General features: G+C 41.0%; 1 protein-coding gene across 3 annotated transcripts in view; it reads left to right on the top strand.

The window, feature by feature from the left end:
- Positions 1 to 21,846, top strand: part of IFT81 (intraflagellar transport 81) — a 130,528-nt gene that overhangs the window by 68,088 nt on the left and 40,594 nt on the right. The window contains exons 1-8 of one of the 3 annotated variants that reach the window (XM_080650635.1): positions 7,633 to 7,756; positions 10,087 to 10,252; positions 10,774 to 10,877; positions 11,517 to 11,697; positions 13,167 to 13,256; positions 14,457 to 14,522; positions 14,824 to 14,934; positions 15,956 to 16,040. In XM_080650635.1, the coding sequence (XP_080506761.1) occupies positions 10,109 to 10,252; positions 10,774 to 10,877; positions 11,517 to 11,697; positions 13,167 to 13,256; positions 14,457 to 14,522; positions 14,824 to 14,934; positions 15,956 to 16,040 (781 nt within the window). In that variant the 5' untranslated portion in view covers positions 7,633 to 7,756; positions 10,087 to 10,108. Of the gene's footprint in view, positions 1 to 7,632; positions 7,757 to 7,973; positions 8,290 to 10,086; positions 10,253 to 10,773; positions 10,878 to 11,516; positions 11,698 to 13,166; positions 13,257 to 14,456; positions 14,523 to 14,823; positions 14,935 to 15,955; positions 16,041 to 21,846 lie in introns of those variants that run through there. The other 2 variants (XM_080650636.1, XM_080650634.1) reach the window with 2 other exon arrangements.

The raw sequence follows: 21,846 nt of genomic DNA, 5'->3' as shown, positions 1-21,846 counted from the left end.
AGAGGACTTCCATCACCCAAAAGGAAACCCTCTACTGATTAAGCAGTTGCTCCACATTCTCTCTTCCCGCCAGCCCCTGGCACTCACTGATCTGCACTTTGTCTTTATGGATTTGCCTTTTCTAGGTATTTCATGTAAATGGAATCATACAACATGTGCCTTTTGTGTCTGGCTTCTTTCACTCACCATAATGTTTTCAAGGTTCATCCCCATGGTAACATGTATCTGTACTTCATTTCTTTTTAGGCCAGAATCACATTCTGCTGTACATTTGCACCACGATTTGTTGAGCCCTTCATCCATTTTGATTCTATGATTCCATCTATAGCACTTTCATAGGCCTTGGTTTGACATCATCAGCCCAGGAAGGGAAAAGCTCTCGGCGACATAAAGAAGGCCACTTTGTGCCCCGCTGCTCCTGGCCTTTTCTTGTCCCTTCCCCGCAACTTTTTCCTGTGTGATCTGGAGCTTCCTAATGGCCCCAAAGCAGCTCCACTGCTGATTACCCTTGAATACTCCCCCTGAATTCTATAAATACCCAACGCTCAGCTGGGAAAAAAAGAACTTGAAAGGCATCTGAAACGAAAATACCCTTTTTCCCATCATTGGCCAAGTGTTTTCTCTCCATCTTTCCACTCTTTGATTCCCGGGCGAGTGCTTGGAATTCAAATCTTCAGCCCTACCAGCGAAGAGAAGAGTCTCCTTGGCAAAGCCCTTGAGGCAGAGAAAACCAGGCAGCATGTTAACACTTTTTTCCTCACAGAAAAGCCCTTTGCCTCCAGCCTCAGTGGCCTGTTATGGTCCTTCCTCTGCTGAGCCAGTTTTGAACCAGTTTAGTAGGCTGGTGAAACTGGCTTTGGGATCAAGCAGAACTGTGTTTTAATCTTGACTCAGCCAGCTGCTAGCTATGTGACTGTGGGCCCTCTATGAACTCTCCAGACCTCAATTTTCTGAATTGTAAAGTGGAAAAAAACAATACTGTTCTTGCAGCCTTGTTGGGGAGATTAAATGAGATGATGTGGGTGTGGGCAATGTGCTGAAATGAAATTAGGCCTAACTCCATGTGACTCCAGGAACCTCAGCTACAAAGCCAGGGCAGCTTGGAGACATGGGGGTGGTTCCGTTGCCTTCACAAGGCCTTACTGCCCATCATTTTGATTGTATAATTCAGTATATGATATAATTAGTCATTCCTTCAGATTGCTCTTCCAGACCCCTATTCTGCCATTTTCTTCTCTGGGAGACCAATCTGCATGGATGACCTCAAGGGGAGCCCTGTTGGGTTTAGCTAATGGGAAGCCAGCCAGGAGATCAGAGGGTGGGAGGAATGTGAGGTCAAGACTGTCTACATTTAAAGGCTCCTATTAGGCAGCCTTCTCCGGACAGCCACTCTGTTTACGAGCTTCTGGTGCCTGTTCTCTTCTCTGGCTGCTTCAGGCTTAGGACAGCAATGGCTGCCTTTGTTATTAGTTCCTTGTTGGTTTCCCTAAACCTTGCCCACGCCTTTACAAATAGTCCTTTATTAATCTCTCCTCCGTTGCCCAGAGTGTGCCATCTTTATCCTGCCAGGACGTGGACTGATACAGAGGTTATCCACTTCAGTTGACAACTCAGATTTTCAAGAGGAAGTACATGATTTTATAAGTAACCGAAATCCAACTCTGAGCTCCCATCCTGTCATTATTGGGCATTTCGCCTTCAGGTACATCCTGGGGGATGCTGAATCCCTGGATATGACAAAGCTTCAGAGAGTCACTAGAAATCTTCGATCAATGGCCCGTCCCGGTGACTGCTTGGTCACCCACCCATCATCCCAGGCTGCCTGGTCTTTTCAGGTCCAATGACATTAATGCTTGCATGTCAGGCCTGGGACAAGGAAAGCTTTGGCCACACTGGAATGCAGATTGTTTTAGGAGGGGAATGACACCCAGGAAGCATCAGCAAGTGAAGATATTATTATTTGACCCCAGTAAGAATGTCAGTGCAGCCCTGACTGGTTTGGCTCAGTGGATAGAGCGTTGGCCTGTGGACTGAAGGGTCCCGGGTTCGATTCTGGTCAAGGGCATGTACCTTGGTTGCGGGCACATCCCCAGTAGGGGGTGTGCAGGAGGCAGCTGATCGATGTTTCTCTCTCATCGATGTTTCTGACTCTCTATCCCTTTCCCTTCCTCTCTGTAAAAAATCAATAATAAAAAAAAAAGAATGTCAGTGCATCCTATTTTTCAGTTCGTAATCAAGGAAGTAATATGAATTGCATAGTATTTGACTTCTATACATGCCCATGACTCTCACAAAACCCATTAAAAAAAGCCATTTGACAAGAATGTAGCAACAGGCATACATTTAATGCCATCCATTCAGTTGAACGTTTCACATATTATTTATCCTTTTTTCCTTTTAGGAAAGCACTACATCCCCACAAGATTAAATTGCCAGAGACAATGTAGGCTGTCTGCAAAACCGAATTGAGGTTTCTGTATAAATTTAGTTCCTTTCATCTCCAAGTAACCTAGATGGCTGAGGCATTAAATGACAATTAATGGGTAACAGAATAACCCACTTCCGAATTTGTTCCTGCGTCTGGGTCATTTTTCTGAGCTTTAAAGGAATGAGATAAAGTGTGCAGTGTGCAGAGTAGCCCCAGATGGGATAGCATCTTGAAAACTGGCATTTGCTGAATACTCGTGCAGAATCCAGAAATATCTCATGGTCAGGATGAAAGGTCTAAATTTAATACCAAAAACAGAAAACTGGTTTGGCTTCCTTGGACTCCACACAGGAAAGCTCTTGTTTGGAAGTTCTGAAATGAGAAGGGGCTGGAGACGCTCTGTTCATGGCATCCTCAGAGTTCCGTGGGGCCTGGAAGGTCTATTGTCTTCCCAAGATCTCTTTTGGCCCACGATGGAAGCCTGCATTGAAGAAAGAGAATTTGTTGATAGAAAATAGGGGGAAAGTTCACATTGATGCAGATACTCCCCACAATAAGTATAGATTCATTTCTTCTTCTTCTGGTTTTGCTTACCCAGCTTTTAAGATTTAGCCACCTTCCCTGACCACCTGTGTAGGACATCTGTGGTTCTTGTTCAAATAGCATCTCTACCTCTGGTAACAGAATGCAGCCCTTCCTTTTTGGGAGCCACCCTCACCTAGTCTATTCTTATGACCATCAGAGTCATAGCAGTTGATTCAAGAATGGTCTGATACACTTCAGACTAATGAAAGTCAGCCCCAGGAATTTGCTGGAGCTATTGAAGAAAAGGTTGTACTTTTATTGAGGTTGCTAGGCTGGAAGGATGTAAGACTCCTGCTACTAGCAGCCCATTCAGAGAGGCAGAGAGATGGAGGGATAAAGAATGTCAAGAGATATCACTGAACTCCTAGGTTAAGCCATACCTGAAAGTTGGTAATATTCTTGGTCTTCACAATTGCATGAAACAATGAGCCCTCTCTGAGTCTTGCCAAATATACTTTACCAGGCGTGATTTTTTTTCTCCCTCTGAATAACCAGAGCAGAGGTTCTCAAATGTGGATGTGTCTTGCAGTATCTACAGGATTTAATAAGGGAGTAGGAAAGGGCAGCTTCCAGCGTCTCTCACCTCCTCCCACCTCACCCCACCTCCAGTGGAGGCCAGTGAACATTTAAAGGACATGTCCTCATAACATCATTTTCTTATCAGAGGGCTTTGGGTGAGAATCAGATTGGGAACTTTAGTGCTTTGGTAGCAAGGGATGAGTAGGTTTCAGCAACAGTCTGTTGCTACAATCAAAAACTGCTAAAGATGTCCTGGCTGGTTTGGCTCAGTGGATAGAGGATCAGCCTGCAACTGAAGGGTCCTGGGTTCGATTCCAGTCAAGGGCACATGCCTGAGTTGTGGGCTTGATCCCCAGTGCGGGGCATGCAGGAGGCAGCCTATCGATGATTCTCTCTCACCCATCATTGATGTTTCTATCTCCCTCTCCCTCTCCCTTCCTCTCTGAGGTCAATAAAAATATATATTTAAAAAAAAACTGCTAAAGAATCCACATCTTGGGTCCTTTAGTCTACAACCATGAGCACCCAAGAGAACAAAATTAACAAGAATTGAAAGGAAAAGACAAATCCAAGAATGAATGGAGAGCCTCTGCCCCCCATTTATCCATGATGTCATACCCTGCTAACCTGACTTAGCCAATGGAAGTGCTTTATCCATAAGAGAGTGGTGGTATGTACTGGTACACGAATGTTCATAGCAGCATTGTTTATGAGAGCCAAAAGTGGAAGCAATGCGAATTTACATCATAGATAAGTGGATGAACAAAAAGCCATACAATGAAATATTATTCTGCCACAAAAAGAAATGAAGTATTGATTCATGCTACAACATGGATGAATCTTGGAAATATTAGACTAAATGAAAGAAGCCAAACACAAAGGGTCACATATTTTGTGATTCCATTTATAGGAAATGTCCAGGAAAGGTAAATCCATAGAGAAGAAAAGCAGATTAGTGGTTGTCAGAGGCTGGGAAGCAATATTTTTTTGTTTTAACTAGTGACTCAGCGCACGAAATTCGTGCACATTAAAAGGGGATTAATTAGAGGAAATAATTTAATATTGCTATTTGCCCTTTCTCTATAATAGAAGTGTCAGAGATGAAAGAAAATTAGTAAAATGTATATGAAAACCTTCCTCCTGTCAGAGTCTGGGGCTCACCTCGGGACCTGGAGTCAAGTCCCCGCCCATCCACATGCACCTCAAAATCACGTGAGACCCAGACCCAGCCATCCCCCTCCGCCCATTGGGCTAGATCCAGACCAGGCCAGTCCCACCCTTGTCAAGCCTTGCCAGACAGGGGGCATAGCCTCAGGTCCCCTGGCCCGGCGCCAGGATGGGGGTGTGGCCTGAGGTCCCCCAGCCCAGCACCAGGATGGGAAGTGCACCTTGAGGTCCCCTGTCAAGCCCTATTGGGTGGGGGGCGCAGCCTGAGGTCCCCTGTCAAGTCCCACGGGGGAGGGGGAGGGCGTAGCCTCAGGTCCCTGCTTGTTAAGGCTTCTTATGGGAACTTGCTTGTTAAGGCTTCTTATGGGAACTTGGCCTCAGCTGTGGGTGCAGCCATCTTTGTGATGGAGTGATGGTCAGTTAGCATATTCCCTCTTTATTAGATAGGATTGCAAACTGGGAGATGATGGCTAATGGGAACAGGGTGTGTTTTGGGGGGGTAATAAAAATGTTCTGGGATTAGATAGTGGTGATGGCTGCACAACCTTATGAATATGCTAAAAGCAATTGAACCGTATACTTTAAAATGGGTGAATTGTATATATGTGAATTATATCTGAATACATCTATTAAACAAAAAGAGAGTCAGGTTAGAAGTAGGAATCTTTCTGAAAGGCTATCCCATATGACTGGGACTTCCCTTCATCTATTAAAAATGTCGAATATAGTTCAGCCAAGAGGCATCTTTGAGATTTTACAAGGAAGACTCAACATAGCATCTAAGGGGAAAAAAGTCTTCACGTGGATGGCTTGACTTGCGATATAATCAGCAATGCCTTCACTGTTATGGTGAAACTGTTGCTGAGAAGTTCTTCTTGGACCCTCACTGAATCTTTTTACCTTGAATGAATCAGGGGTGGTAGCAGGTCTTCCTGGGGCCCATGTCTGGGCCCTATAGATGGGCAGGGACCTAATATGTACAGGCCTCTCCACGTCTCTCTTTTTTTTGTTCAATTTGGAATATGTTCTTCTCAGTATCTCAGGCTGAGTAGCTTCAAATTCTTTCCTGTGTTCCTGCAAAGGCATTAATCATAAGATCCGTTTGAGTTTGAGTGGGAAGAGTGGATTCTATTGCTTACCTGAATTTGCAGAGGACTGTATTCTTATACCTGGGAAATAGTGTTCCAATAATAGCAGCAACAGGCAGAAGAGGAATTAAAAACTACTGGAGAAGCCATTCTTACCTTTATATAGCTTACTCTGTAGAAGGAGCAAATCTAACCATACCATTTTTAAAAAAGAAGGGGGAAAGGGTAAAATGTTTTTAGCTTTTCCAATGTCAGGCATTGTTCTAATCACTTTACCTGTGTCAAACTCAATCTTCACCTTTGAGGAAGATATTATCACAGCCACAGTTGATAGATGAGGAAAGCCCAGAGAGTTGAGGCCACAACCCCCACACAGATCCAGGATTCAAATCCAGGCAGCCAGGAGAATCTCCTAATGCACTCAACGGGATTAATTAATTAGATAGTCCCATTGTGTGAATCTTTCATTGTTTCTCCCAGAATTCTGTAAGTTGTTTAACTTTTAAAGTTTTTAAGTGTTGCCTCCTCCTGGTAGTGGTATCCATGAGCTGGGACCACTCTTAGTTTCTCTCCAAGTGCTTTCACTTGGTCCTTCAATAGTCAGAAGCCTGCCAGCAAAGGACCCATCTTGGAGTGTTGTGTTCCTTCTGCTCCATAAACTCCCTCTGTTCCAGTTTGGCTAATTTTTACTGATCCTTAAACATCACTTTGTTCAATGGAACCTCTCCTGATAGTATAGTCCTTTCAGCCCCAAATAAACTTGGGACCCTTCATCTGCGTTTCCCCATCATTGAGTCCTTTGGTCACAGCGTTCATCATAGTTGTATGGGTATTGCTGGTTCAGTTGTCTCTCTTCCTACACTAGGATGTTAGCTCCATTAGGAAAGGGACCAGGTAATTCCTAACCCTTCACCCCCAGCAGCCAGCATGGTGGGGGCATATAGGAGATGCCTACTATGGAATTTGTTTTGTTTTGTTTGTAAATCTGATGCTAAATCTGTAGTTGGTTTCTTCTAAGTTGTTTGTAAGCAAACAACTAAGTATTCAGAGTGTGAGAAATTTGTTTTCTTCTCTTGTTTTCTTCATTGACATCACAAAGTTCAGTGATCCCCTGTCTGAAAGGGGGCGGGGGAGGGCACGTTCAAAATACTATTCACCAACTAAGGTCTCCCCCAAGCCTGTTAGAGCAATGGGGTCTGTTCCACTAGACTTCCACGCCTCGTCTGTGATCTGGGCACAAAGATCCTCCTTCAGCCAACCTCATAGGATGTGAACTCCATGAAGACTGGAAGGGAACATTCATTTATGCAGGTGCCTAAAAACAGGCTCTTAGAAGCCAAAAGGAGCCTTAGGCTATGTACTTTACTTTTTTTTTTTTAAAAAGTACTGGATTAAAAAAAATTTAATTCCCAGTACAGGCTACGTGGCCCAAATAATGTGACAAAGAAGCTGAAATCTCTATGATGAATGTGCCTTCTTTCAATTCGGCCGGGGACTGTACAGTTGTTCCTGCATCTAACCTAATTTGGAGATACTTATGTCAAAAACCTGAATTCCAGGCTCAGGCCAAAGGCTTCCTCAACTCAAATCGCCCTGGCCTTGCCTCAAACAAAGAAGTCATCCCGATGTCTGGTGAATGATCAGAGTATTCTGGAAACGGCAAACTGCAGAACGTTCGGAGAGTTTACCGCCGGGGAAACAACCCCAAATTCTCTAGGCTGCCCACAGTGGCTCCGGACCTGGAACCCCATTTCGCACGTGGGCGCGGCACCCACCCCTCCGCCCTTCCCCCTCCCGCGCCAGGGCAGCAGCGCCCGAGCCTGGGTCCCCCGGAAACGCGGCGCCACCACCGGAAGTGACGTGTACCACTGTCTAGCAACCGTTGCCAAGGAGCTCGTCTCTAGGAACCCGCTAGAGCCCGGGGACCTCCTGGGGGTGGGGGACAGTGGTTTCCTGAAGAGAATTTGAGGTAACCTCGCCGACCCGCGGTCGGAAACTTCCCCGAACCCCGACATAGAAGAAAAGTGCCTCCCATCCCTTCCCAGTGCGGCAAGCGGAGGGGTCGCAGCGGAGGGTCCAAGGCCATTCCCCGGCGGAATGAATCGTCGGGAAGCCCCGAGGTGGCCGGGTGTGACGTGGGGTCCGGTCCCCTTTCCCGAGCCCTGGGGTCCGGGGGACACTATTCTGGGGACTCCTGCGAGTTGCTGTCCAGAGCGCGTGGTTTCTGTCCCGCTCTGTGCCAGATTAAGCGCTCGTCCTGGTTTTAATTCTTGCCCCCCCCACCCCCTCGGGTTTTTATGTTCTTTTGAGGGGAGGTGCTCGTGAATTAGTGTGGCATCTTTCCTCTGGAAGAGGGAAGAGTAATTGCTTTTGCTAATTTTAGAGCGCCGAGCCCACTGGGCATAGACAGCCTACCTGCGCAGCACGTCTTTGTCCTTAGCGCCTGACCCTCAGAAAGCTGGTGGGCCAGCGGGGAACCAAATAGTTTTTCTTCTTCTCCTGGTAACGTCTTACAAGGGTTTTGTATTTTTGAAAGGGGAATATGTATGTATATATATGTATATATATATATGGTGTATGCTATAAATAATATATATAATTTCTAAATCGTTGAAAAGTAAATACACACTTTGAAATTCTTTTTTTAGTTCATTTTTTAAATTCATTTTTAAAAATTGCTAGTTAAAACAATTGCCTGCCTGCAAAATTTCTACTACTTCTTCCCATATTAAACAAGTGATGTCTGCATGCAGGAGACACAAGAAACCTTGGTAGTGCTGTTTCAGCACTTAATCAGATATTCAATTTTTTTAAAGTTATGATCTGTCTCACTGCCAGCCTACTTATACTTACGGGGTGTTTTTGTTTTGTTTTGTTTTTGTTTTGGCCTTGGGTCTTTGAACAAACTCATTCAATCTAGTGGAAGTAAGTCGCTGTCTTACTAGTAGATGTAGAGGGTATTCAAGGATGGAATGACAGATCTGTCCTCACGGAATTTACAGTTTAGCAGAGAAGAGAAAATGTGTATGAGTAACTACAAGTGGTCAAGGTGGAAGGCAGTCCTTGTTATTCCGTTGCAGGACCTGGTGTGTAGCATAAGAATGATTTCCGGGAGGAAGTTACTGGGAAGAGTAGGGTTAGGAAACCGTTAGGATTTGCACCTCTGGAGAGGGGGGAAGGGAGAACAGTCCTTCTAGGTGGAGAAAACAGCATTAACTGAAGGCAGAGGTGGGTCAGCTAGGGAGCAGCGACCATTTCCATCTGCTGAAAGTTGAAGGGTAAAAAGTAACAATTTGGCAACACAGTTGGGGAAGGCTCATTTGAGCTAGATTTTAAAGTGTCTCAAAATCCAAGAAGTTTGGACTTTATCTTGTGGGCAATGAGAAGCCTGCAGGTGATTTGGAATGGGAGGCAGAGAACGGAGAACATGAGGCGGTACCTTATTGAAGGCGAAGGAAATGAAGTCCTGAAATACTGAAGGGTGGCAGAGTCAAAGCCTATAGGGCCCAACATAACATCCAGTGGGTGAAGATCGCTTGGTGGAGGAAACCAAAACAAATCCAAGAAAGCATACCCAGGCTAAAGCTTGCAGCTTCTACTCAGTTTGAGTTGGGTGTGGCCATGCAGAAATGGGTGCCCAGGTTTGCCTGATCTGATTTTCAAGAGAGACTGGAAATCTGGATATTAATGCAAAAATATCTCCTAATTTTTAAACCTGGGCTACTAATTTTTTAATATATTTTTATTGATTTCAGAGAGGAAGGGAGAGAGAGAAACATCGATGATCAATGATGAGAGAGAATCATCGATTGGCTGCTTCCTGCATGCCCCACACTGGGGATTAAGCCCACAACCCAGGCATATGCCCTGACCAGGAATCGAACCGTGACCTCCTGGTTCATAGGTCTATGCTCAACGACTGAGCCATGCCAACTGGGCTAAGTTTTAAAAATTAGAAATATGTCTGCAGTCCATAACAAGTCTTTACCCCTGGGTAGAAGTTGTGGAGCAGAACGGAAGAGATATTAATGTAGGTGGGATTTATTCATTTGTTCATGTTAATGCAGATGACTGCTATCACACAAGATGTGTATATAAATATACTTGGCGTTACAAATTAACAGTATATATTGAAGCATTCATAATAAAGTCATCCCACTCTGATTTATTTCAATAAAATAACTTTTCCACATAGAATTATACTTTTTATGCCTGCTTCCTATGATCTTAATACTGGTTTTCCCCCAGAACTTTTGTTATCAGTATTGAGAAATTTTTTTCTCTATTTTTACTCTTTAGTTTAAATTATAAGATCTTGATTATGAGTGACCAAATCAAATTCATTGTGGACAATCTAAATAAGGAGCCTTTTAGGAAGAGCTATAATTTAATCACATTTGATTCCCTGGAGCCAATGCAACTATTACAAGTTCTCAATGATGTTCTGGCTGAGATTGACCCAAAGGTAAGAGTTTTCTCTTTCTCTGTGATGAAAAGGGTGGCAGGAAAGCCAGTTTCTGCCTCTCAGTATCTGTCTTGAGCAAATTATTTAACCTCTCTGGACTTTATTTTCATGAGGCTTTATTTTGCAGGCCTTATGTTTGTAAAGTAATAGGAAATGATCTTAATTTTTTCTCCATTAGCTCAAAAATTAAATTATCTACTTGTACCTTATTTAGAAAATAGTTCCCCATTTCCAAACATAAATGGATTTAGTCCAGGAATAAAAATGCTTTTACAAAAGGTTTTATTATATTGCAAGTTAGCTCATGTCTCTGCACTGGAGAGTTTTTACACCTGACATTCTTAATAGAATCCTGATCTGACTTGTATACACCCTCACTTGGAATCTGGGGACCTCCATACTTTATTCATTTTATTAAGAGAACATTGTGCCTGTTATGCTCTAGCAGATTGTGAGTTTAAATATTGTTCTTTGTTAGATTTACAACAATAACATATTTTTTCAATTTCTTTAATTGTTAGCAAGTTGTTGATATCAGAGAGGAGATGCCAGAGCAAACAGCCAAACGGATGTTAAGCCTCCTTGGTATCCTTAAATACAAACCTCCAGGAAATGCCACAGACATGTAAGAATCTGATTGCATGTTGCCTTCTTTTTTTCTTTTTAATTTTGAGAAGTTTTATTTGTTTTTAAAAATTTATTTAATAGTATTATGTGTTGCTTTCCTTAAACTATGCTTTAATAGCCAAACCTTCATAGGCTATATAGTCAGCATTCCTAGGCACTATCTGGTCTCCTTAAGTCTGTGGCCTCGGAACAAAAATAATCTTGAACTTTTAATGTTATTTTGTCATGCAGAAGTTGTAAGTGGGTCAGTTCTTTCTCCTAATCAAAAAAAAAAAAAAAAGTCAGGCAAATGCACTATTCCATTTTATCATCTAGCTGCCATCCTAGATGAAAACCGTAACTTAAGCCTGCCCAGTGAATGACGTGAAGTATTAAGACTGACTATACTAGGTAATGGTTCCAACACAATCTTTCCACGTATTCCAGGGATATATTAAAGGCCTACTTTTATTTGTATTGTTAATGTGCACACTGACTTTATAATAGCCTTGCTTTTATCCTTTTTAAATTGTCATGGAAAGCAATCAGGACACTGTAAATCAGATTTTGAGTAAATGTTATCTCTTTTCATGGTTAACTTATAAGCCCGCACGTGTGTGCACACATTTTTTTTTGTCTGTCTGTTTGTTTTTTATAGGAGTACCTTTCGTCAGGGTCTGGTGATTGGAAGTAAACCTGTAATTTACCCTGTGCTCCACTGGCTTCTTCAGAGGACTAATGAGCTGAAGAAAAGAGCCTATTTAGCTCGTTTCTTAATAAAACTGGAGGTACCAAGTGAATTTCTTCAGGATGAAACTGTGGCTGATACCAATAAACAGGTATTCAATACATAATAGTATTTTAAAACTGTCTGTAATGGATTTCAAGGACATGTTCAAATACATGTTAATCTCTCTCTAGTTTATTTGCTGTTTCTGTATTTTCAGGTGGCACTAAAAGGGAAAACAGTTATCAGCTAACATCCAACTGCAATCATGTATTAAAATATTGACATTTGCACACAAATACCAATTCAGTGATAGGTGCATGTGGCTAGAAAAAAACCACACCCTGAAATTAATGATTTTGGCATAATTTATTACTTAAGAATTGTGGGAAGGTTGGATCCTGGGCTTGGGACTGCAAGGCACTTTGCTGATCAGTTAGGTGACAATATAATTTGTCATCCAAATCAGAGAGAGAGGGACTGTCAAATAATTACACCAGGACCGAAGTATAAATTGACACTCTCCCAGGAAAATTGGGTTGTGTGAGCCCCATCAAAGACTGTGTACAGGCAAAGAAGCTAAGCTTGCAACCTCAGAGGACTTTTTAGTCAGAGGGCCAAAAGTAGACAGAGGGCCAGGAATTTGAAATTTCAGTGCATTTTCCTCACCAGAGTTTTGAGCTAATACTGGGTTTTAGCCTTAAGGTATTAAGGGAGGGAGACAGATGAGTAACTAGACAACTGCAATTTTATATGTATCTACTCTGATGTCATGGCATTCTGATATAGGACTGTAGAAGTCTTCTGTGTGGGTAATGGTATCTGTGCTGAGACCTGAAGGAGGAATAGGATTTATCCAGGTTAGGGATGAGGGGACTCATACAAGATTCTCAAAGGGAACAGGGTTTGTGAACTGGAAGTGAGAACATGGGATGTTCCAGAGGCTGAAAGAAAATCAGCATAGAGAGAATATAGAGTGTGAGGTAGGAAAGTAACCAGAGAGGAAGCAGGAGAAGGATTTACTGACCAGATTTTACAGACCTGCTTTTTTATGCCCTATATAAATGTTTAAAGATGTATTTTTCAAACACTGTGTTCATAATCATTTAAGTCAGCAATTTTCAACCAGTGTGCCACAAGAATTTTTATAACATGCAATACCTGACTATTTAGTCAAGGGCACTGACCTCTTTTCCCTTAGACCAGTGGTCGGCAAGTTCATTAGTCAACAGAGCGGCAAACCGCGGCTTGCAAGCCGCCTGTGGCTCGCGAGCCGCAGTTTGCCGACCACTGCCTTAGACTGTCAAATAAAAAAATGACAATAGCCAACACAATAATAACCACCCAGTGTGAAGGAATCAAAATTATACCTATTTTTTTTGTCAGATCAGCAAAAAAAAAAAAAAACACACGTTTTTTGGTGTGTTGTAGAATTTTAGTCACTAGTTTATGTGTGCCTTGAGATGAAAAAGGTTGAAAATCACTGATTTAAGTAATCACTATAAGTTTATAGATAACCTGACTAAGAAAAGCCTACTGGGTCTAGTCATTAGTTTATCATTTTTTAACTTGTTCTTTTAGTATGAAGAATTGATGGAAGCCTTTAAAACTTTGCATAAAGAATGTGAGCAGCTTAAGGCATCTGGATTTTCCACAGCAGAAATAAGAAGGGTAAAGAAAAGAAAATCTATTTTTTATTTGAATAATACTAGGTTTAGTATTTTTGTTTTTAGTTAATTCAGTATGAGTCTTAAAACTATATCGAAACTGGTGATAGCAAAAGGCATATTTTCTTTTGTAAGGCCTTGCTAGTTCTTTGCTGAAGAAATTAATGAGACCAGGGTAAATTCATAGTGAGTTCTATGTACTATATAGACCATGCTAATGGATTTTAAAAGGTTACATTTTGAGTCTCTAATATACATATATATGTATATATCTATATCTACTGATATATCTGATATAGAAAATAAGGAAAATAACAAAAAATAAAAATTTTCCAATTGTTTGTATACCTTTTCAGGCTGTGTGTGTGTGTGTTTGCGATCACACGATCCATAATTGTTTATATCTTGCTTTTTTAAAAAAATACATATTTTTATTTTTTATTGATTTCAGAGAGAAAGGGAGAGGGACGAGAGAGAGAAACATCAATGATGAGAGAGAATCATTGATCGGCTACCTCCTGTGCACTCCCTACTAGGGATCGAGCCCACAACCCTGGCATGTCCCCTGACTGGAACCAAACCCGAAACTGAAACCCTTCAGTCCACAGGCTCTATCCACTGAGCCAAACCAGCTAGGGCTGTATCTTGCTTTTTATAATTTTATTTGATTTTTAAAGTATATTTTTATTGATTTCAGAGAGGAAGGGAGAGGGAGAGAGAGAGATAGAAACATCAGTGATGAGAGAGACACATTGATTGGTTATCTCCAGTACATGCCCTTGATCAGAATCAAACCCCGGACCCTTCAGTCCACAGGCCAACGCTCTATCCACTGAGCCAAATCGGCTAGGTGTATTTTGCTTTTTAAATCATTATATCATTAATATATTCCCATTGTTATCTTTGTATAATATGACTTTAATGATTAAATAATATCCTATAGTATAGATAATTTAAGCATTTTTGCATATCTATGATTGTTTCCTTAGGATAAATTTCTGTTTTAGTTGCTTTTCTAGATGAACACCAAGCTGTCAAATAAATTACCGGGGATAGGGGGGAATAGAAATATCCTTCATCCCAAGGAGGTTCTTTGTTCCTTAATGCTCTGGTTATTATGATAGATTACATAATCATATAAAATCCTTAGCTGAATTCTACAAAGAATACTTTTTCTGATAATGTCTTCTTGACTGTTTTTTAGGATATCAGTGCAATGGAGGAAGAAAAAGATCAGCTCATTAAAAGAGTTGAACGTTTGAAGAAAAGGGTAAGGCAAGATTTAGCACTGTAAGACTTTGGCCACAAGTGTTAAGCACTTGCAAAGACTTAGGAATGCAAATAAAGATTAAGCAGGGCATGGATTCAATCTGAGGAAGGATTCAAATAACCCTGACTGAAAGGGAATCTCCCTAGGCACTAGCCCAAAACCTTCAAGGACCTGGAATCTAGAGCTTGACTGTCATCTCCAGGGAGTATTGTTTACCAAAAGGAAATGATAAGTGGGTGTCGGAGTCACGTGACATGCCTTAACCTGACAGTAACATGAACTACTTATTCCCTTACTGTAGGTGGAGACAGTTCAGAATCATCAACGGATGCTTAAAATAGCAAGACAACTTCGAGTTGAAAAAGAGAGGGAAGAATTTCTTGCACAACAGAAACAGGAACAAAAGAATCAGGTATCCATATAAAAATTTATATTCTCATGATGAAAGAAGTAGTTCTTTATGACAATTCAAATGTAAAGAAAGAAGAATTTTAGAAGTTCATGTTTCCCTTTGTGAGCATGATAGAATACTCTTCTAAGGGTATTTTGTAGTGCCAACAGCATCAAGGACCTTTGGGACTCTATACTCAGTATGTATCTGTACACTCCCTTTTGGCCTATGCTGAGCTCATGTTGTTCCAACACTACCAAATATTGTTTCATCAACAAGCAGTAAGGTTAACTGTTGATGAAACTTGTAGAATCTCTCAAGGGGTGTTGAGATTCTGGGGCTATGATAACATCCTTTCTATTCCACTGATCACAGTATCCTCTACATTTTACTCCAGCGGTACATAAGCAAATCATGAAAAGGCTCCAAAACACCCACCATCCACATTTTTAGACTTTGCCTTAACGAAAAAATAATTTGGCCAGAAAAATAGCACTTTTATTTTGTTAAAAGTCGTTCTTAAAACTGAGTAGACTTATACATTAAAAGTATAGTTCAGTTCAGCTCCATTTCCTTCTAAGTGGACAGTTGAGGGGTTTGGCTTTCTCAGAACTCGTTTGGCATCACAGTTGTTCTACTGCAGCAACAACTACACTGCCTGGCCCTGAGGTTACTTGGCATCAAATTCTGATTCTGAGACATCATGTGTGAGAATGCTTGCAGTCCTTAAAGTTAAGAAAACCATGTTGTAACAAGAAAAGCCTGGTAACTATATTCTTTAGCAAGTATTTTTCTTTGACCACCAAATTAAGAAAATACTCTTTTTTAAACTTCTAAAAGCTCTTTGTTTTTTTTTAAGTTTTACATGAAAGGGTAGTGAGGGAACCATTTATATTTGGGACTTAACACAGCAATTTTCTTAGTTCTTATTATTTGTCCCTTTATATCACAGGAATTTTGTGGAACTTGGATTTTTCATTGTTTGTATGAGTGGTAGGTTTCAATAGACTAAGCAAGTAATAGATCTAATTCTATTTTAAAGCTATTTCATGCAGTGCAGAGACTGCAAAGAGTACAAAACCAGCTGAAAAGTATGCGCCACGCGGCAGCAGATGCAAAGCCTGAAAGTAAGTGGAAATTATTAGATAACATAGTCGATCAGAGAATATTAGTTTAAATCGGTAGTCTCCCTTAAAGTAATCAACTAATGAGAACTATCAAGTGATATCTCAGCATTCGGAGTGTCATTTTCTATCTAATGAAGGGGAGCCCTAATACAGGCATCTTTTAAGTCTTCACCTGGGATTTAATTCCTGTTCAGTCAATGTTTTGTCAGAGGGTGAAGGTAATGAAAACCATTGTGGTGCCAACAGCATCAAGGACCTTTGGGACTCTATACTCAGTGTGTATCTGTACACTCCCTTTTGGCCTATGCTGAGCTCATGTTGTTCCAACACTCTCATATAATCTGTGAGTATATGAAGTACTTAGGATGGTGGATGTTATGAAAAAGATGGATGGAAGAAATGTGAATCGTTGTTCTAAAGCCAGGGCTATAAAGACAAAGAATAACACTGAGTGTTTTCCCTATTTGGGCAATTATGCTAATGACATGGGTCTCTAATTTTAGATTAGATGAGCCCCATGCTGGCTGGGGTCATCTTAATTTTTGATGGTAAAGATGTGAAGGAATCTACATCAAATCCAAAGAACGTATACTTCCTGGCCGGCATGGCTCAGTGGTTGAGTGTTGACCTATGAACCAGCAGGTCGCGGTTCGATTCCTGGTCAGGGCATATGCCCAGGTTGTGGGGCGGACAGGAGGCAACCAATCAATGATTCTCTCTCATTGATGTTTCTATCTCTTTCTCCCTCTCCATTCCTCTCTGAAATCAATAAAAATACCTTTTAAAAAAATAATAATGTCAATAAGCAACTTGTTTATATAGGCCTACTCTTGTTAAGAAATTATTAGAGCTTACCATTAATAGTGAATTTTTGGAAATGAAGGCAATGTATATAAGAATTGAAAGATTTGGTATGCAGAAAAATAATTGACTGATCAGTACAGTTTAATACAATTTCAGATGTTAGCCTAAACATGTGTTTCTGTAATATCTGTTATCCTTAATTTTATTAGGTTAAATATTTCTTTTATGTTTTAATTCTGGCAACTAAACAGAATATCCAAAGATATGTACAGTATTAGTAATATTTCATTTTTTAAATTTGAGTTGATAGTTTTTATTTTGCTTTGACTTTCTACAGTAGTCTAAATAGAAATCATTTAGGCCAGGAAATACATAATTGTTTATTTAATAATAAAATAGACACAGTTCTGTTTAGGGCATCTCTTGTGGTGTTGGTTTAAAATATTGATGTAAGTAATATGTTAATACATGCTGCTAAATTGTTAAGTAGTAATAAAAATAATAGGCTCAAACCAACAGTCCATTAGTTCAGTATTTCTTGATCATCTACTGAATGTCAGATAGTGTGCTAAGTGTTAGGAATAGAAAGCAGAAATCCTATATAATAAAAGCCTAATATGCTAAGTGTCTGGTCATATGGTCGTCCATTCAATCAATCGAAGTGTAATATGCTAATGATATGCTAAGGCCGCTCAACCACTCTCTATGATGTGCACCAGGGGGCAGACAGTAGACTGGCCGACCAGTCACTATGATGTGCACTGACCACCAGGAGGCAGACGCTCCGACTGGTAGCTTGCTGCGGGGGTCCGGCTGATTAGGACTGAGCAAGATGGGCCAGACAGGCCCTGGAGCCTCCCATAGCCCCTCCCTGGCTGGCCAACCTCCCACATCCCTCCCCGACCCTGATTGTGCACTGGTGGGTTCCCTCAGCCTGGCCTGCACTCTCTCATAATCTGGGACCCTGGGGGATGTCAGAGAGCCGGTCTCACAATCTGGGACCCTGGGGGGATGTCAGAGAGCCGGTTTTGGCCCAATCCCGCAGGGCAGGCCGAGGGACCCCACTGGTACACGAATTCATTCACCGGGCCTCTAGTATCTCTATAAAGTGCTCACAGTGTAATGGAGGAATGACCAGAGTGTCCAATGTGATGAATTTGCTGATGAAGCTCAGCATAGGGTTCTATGAGAACAAACAGAGGCAGAGCACCACACGCTAACACAGAGACAAATGACTTCCTGGACGTCGTGGCCACTGAATTAAGTTAAAGCTGGAAAGGTGAAGGAGTGGTAGACATTCCATTCCAAGGTGCAGTGACATAAAGAGATTGGGCTGAGCAAATGATGGTTGAAGATACTAGTAGATGAAGGGTAAGCCTCTCCTGACTGCTTGTGTTCGAAAAGAGGGCAGGAGAGGGAGTGTGCGAATGAATGAGATAGCACTGTGCCTAGACTTCAGGAGGGTGGTAGTGGAGTGGTGGTTACGTGCTGAAGGAAAGAGCCAGACAAATTGAAGATTTAGAAGGAAATGGTGAGAATTGATAACAGCCTTCCCTGTGTGTCCCAATTGTATCCCCATACCCTGCATTGCATTGAATCTTCTATAACAATACCACAGTGCGTTAATGGTTGGCATATCTAACTCTGACTCAGCTAAACTTCAAGCGAGTCACCAAGTCATAATTGGTCTATTTCCAGGCCCTTGCACACTAGATTACACATACAGGCACTCAGTAAAGCCTGTTAAGGAGTTTGGAGGTGAGAGTAAAGACCTTGACTTTGGATAGGAAAACAGTGATCTTTTCCACACAGAGGAGGGGAATCAAGTAAGAAAAAAATGGTTGAAATATAAAAATAAGGTATTACATATGTAATATATGGGTTTTTTTTGGGTGGGCAGGGAGTGGGGAATAAGAAGTTAAAGAGTTCTTGCTTTGCTGACATCTTTTTGGGAAATAGTTTAAGGGTTCTATTTAGCACTTTAGAAAAAGAGTAGATTAAGCAGATGTTAATTGATCCAGGTGTTCAGTTGAATAAGGTCCATCTAAATTCTTCAGTAACAAAAAAGGTTTATAAAAAGTTTTTATTCACTTAAATAACATACACATTATTTTTAAATATGTTTTTTATTGATTTCAGAGAGGATGAGAGAGGGAGAAAGAGAGAGAAATATCAATGATCTGAGAGAACCACTGATTGGCTGTCTCCTGCAAGCCCCAGACTGGGAATTGAGCCTGCAACCTGGGCATGTGCCCTGACTGGGAATCCAACCAGGAGTTCCTGGTTCATAGGTCTTGCTCAACTACTGAGCCTCGTTGGCTGGGCCGAGCGAAATTATTTTTAGTGTAACAATGTAATTTGTACTTTTTCAGAGTAACAACCATATTATAAAACATTCAAATATATTTTTATACTCTACACATTTGTGAGATTTATTACATAAAAGAACCTACTCATTCAATGATAGTAGCATCAGTAAGATGTTTTCAGAGGGTTTTTAATTAAAAAGTTTACTGAGATCTTAGAGGTCAGGATTTCAAAATATAATTTCTAAAAAACTGCATAGAAACATATGACTACTTTTCAAAGTCTACATTAAAATTTTTAAGAGAAGAACTTAAAATGTGATAGAAATTCTGTTTTTTATGTTTTTTAAACAGCTTTATTGAGTAAAATGGACAAGTAATAAATTGTACCTATTTAAAGTGCACAATCGATACGTTTTGAAACCATCAAGATAACAAGTATATCCATTGTCCTAAACATTTCCTTGTGCCTCTTTGTAATGGCTCATTCCTCCCTTCTCTGCCTCTCTACCTGTCCCCAGGCAACCATTGATCTGCTTGCTATCATTACAGATTAGTTTGTGTTTTCTAGAATTAGAAACTTTTCAAAAATAAGGTATATAAAAATCAAGAGTTTCAAATCTTTTAAAACATTTCAGACTTTGATTCCTTACATCTCTGGTTACATGTGGTATATTTAAGAACTTGGGAGAAACTAGTCATCTGAAGATGGAGAAACTAGTCATCTAATAGCCAGAGAAGCCATGAAGTAGATTTAATCTGAAATCACATCATTATCATGTGATTCATTAAACACTTTCTCTTCCCTCTCTTTCTCCAACCCCTAAAAAGGGGTGGGGGGGAATTGTAGGGATGAATGGAAAACTCATGAATTTGCCTTTAATAAATTTTTACATGTTAATATATGGTTAGCACAACAGAACTAAAAATACTTTTAAAGTTTTAGGCCAGGTTTATTATGCAATCTACGTACGTAGATTACTTAAACCGGAAATCCAATGTTTTAAAAACTTAAGCCAGAATTTGTAAATGTGTAATGGAAAGATCTGAAATAAACTTTTAAAAGCTCTCTAGGCTGGGAATTTATAACAAAACTATTATTCACTGAAAATCTGTGTGTGTATGTTTGTGCACTCTGTCAAAATAAGAAAACTATTAAATCTTAAAAATATAACTTGCCATTTAACTATAAACTTTACAAAATCAAAACTACCAAAGATGGAAAACTGAAAAAAATGCATGAATGTAGATAATTTCTTTTTTGGATTTGAATGTGTGCTTTGAAGCTGACAAATTATAATGTATTACTACTTATGACTTATGAAGTAATAGAATAGAACTATAAATTGTCTCAGAAGTGTTGCAAAAAAAAAAGAGTAAATGACCACATATAGAAGAAAGAAGCTGGATTTCATTTGTGTTGTCATTTGGTTCTTGGATTTCTTACTTAAATGCAAAATGTGACCCAACCAAATATCTGGCTTTTTCTTTTTTTTCTTTTCCTTTTCAGTCACAGTTTACATTCAGTACCATTCTGCACCAGTTTCCGATTACAGCAAAGTGGCCAGAAAACCAACCACACTACAGAGTGGTCCCCCTGCTGCCCCGAACACCCACTTTGGCCTCATATCCAGTTATCTCAACATTATTGACTATATTTCTCATGCTATATCTGGCTTGTTTTGTAAATATTATTCTTGCATTAATTTATAGAGTATAATATAATTAGGTGGTAATTTGTTTTTTAATTGATTTTTAAAGAGAGAGAGGAAGAGAAACATTGATTTGTTGTTCCACTTATTTTCCCCCCCATTGACTTCTCCCCAGCCATCCCCACCCCCAGCACATGCCCTCATCCCACTAGTGTCTGTGTCCATTGGTTATGCTTATATGCATGCATACAAGTCCTTTGGTTGATCTCTTACCTCCCCTCTCCCCCGCCTTCCCTCTGAAGTTTGATGCTTCTCTGTCTCTGGATCTATTTTTGTTCATCAGTTTATGTTCTGGTAGATTCTTGTATGTGCACTGACTAGGGATCGAATCCATAAGCTTGGTGTATTGGGATAATGCTCTAACCAACTGAGCTACTAGCCAAGGCTTAGGTAGTAATTTGGAAAGATCATAGTACTAGTTTTTCTGTAATTATTTAAACATTTCTTCCATGTAAATTTTTTTTTATTATCATTCTAATTAGCAAAAGACTTCAATGGCCAATCTTTTATGGTACTACTAGAGGCCCGGTGCATGAAAATTCATGCATTGGCGGGGGGGTCCCTTAGCCCGGCCTGCCCCCTCTCACAGTCCAGGAGCCCTCAGGGGCAGGAGGCGACCCGGCAATCAAGGGAAGGCGACGCCCCCTTCATACCTCTGCCACTGCCACTGTCAGCAGCGCAAGCCTTGGCCGGCCCTGGTTACCTGAGCCTCGGGCAGCCCTGGGCAGCTGGGCAGTCACCATCCGAGGCTTGCCTGGGCCTCGGGTCAGCCCTGGGCAGCTGGAGCCTGAGAGGACTGGGGGACTCCGGAGGCAGGCGTGTGGCGCGCCTGCTGCCCTGGCAGGGCTGAGGGAACTGGGCGCCGCCATCTTTGAGGGCATGGCAGTCAATTAGCATATTCCCTCCTTATTGGCTGTGGGCGCTGGCATATTTTGTGAGGGCATGATGGTCAATTAGCATATTCCCTCTTTATTAATCAGGATA

The sequence above is a fragment of the Plecotus auritus genome (genome assembly GCF_963455305.1).
Source record: "Plecotus auritus genome assembly, chromosome: 13".
Taxonomy (NCBI): domain Eukaryota; kingdom Metazoa; phylum Chordata; class Mammalia; order Chiroptera; family Vespertilionidae; genus Plecotus; species Plecotus auritus.
The sequence above is the reverse complement of the archived record's forward strand: the minus strand, read 5'-3'. Positions and strand labels throughout refer to the sequence as shown.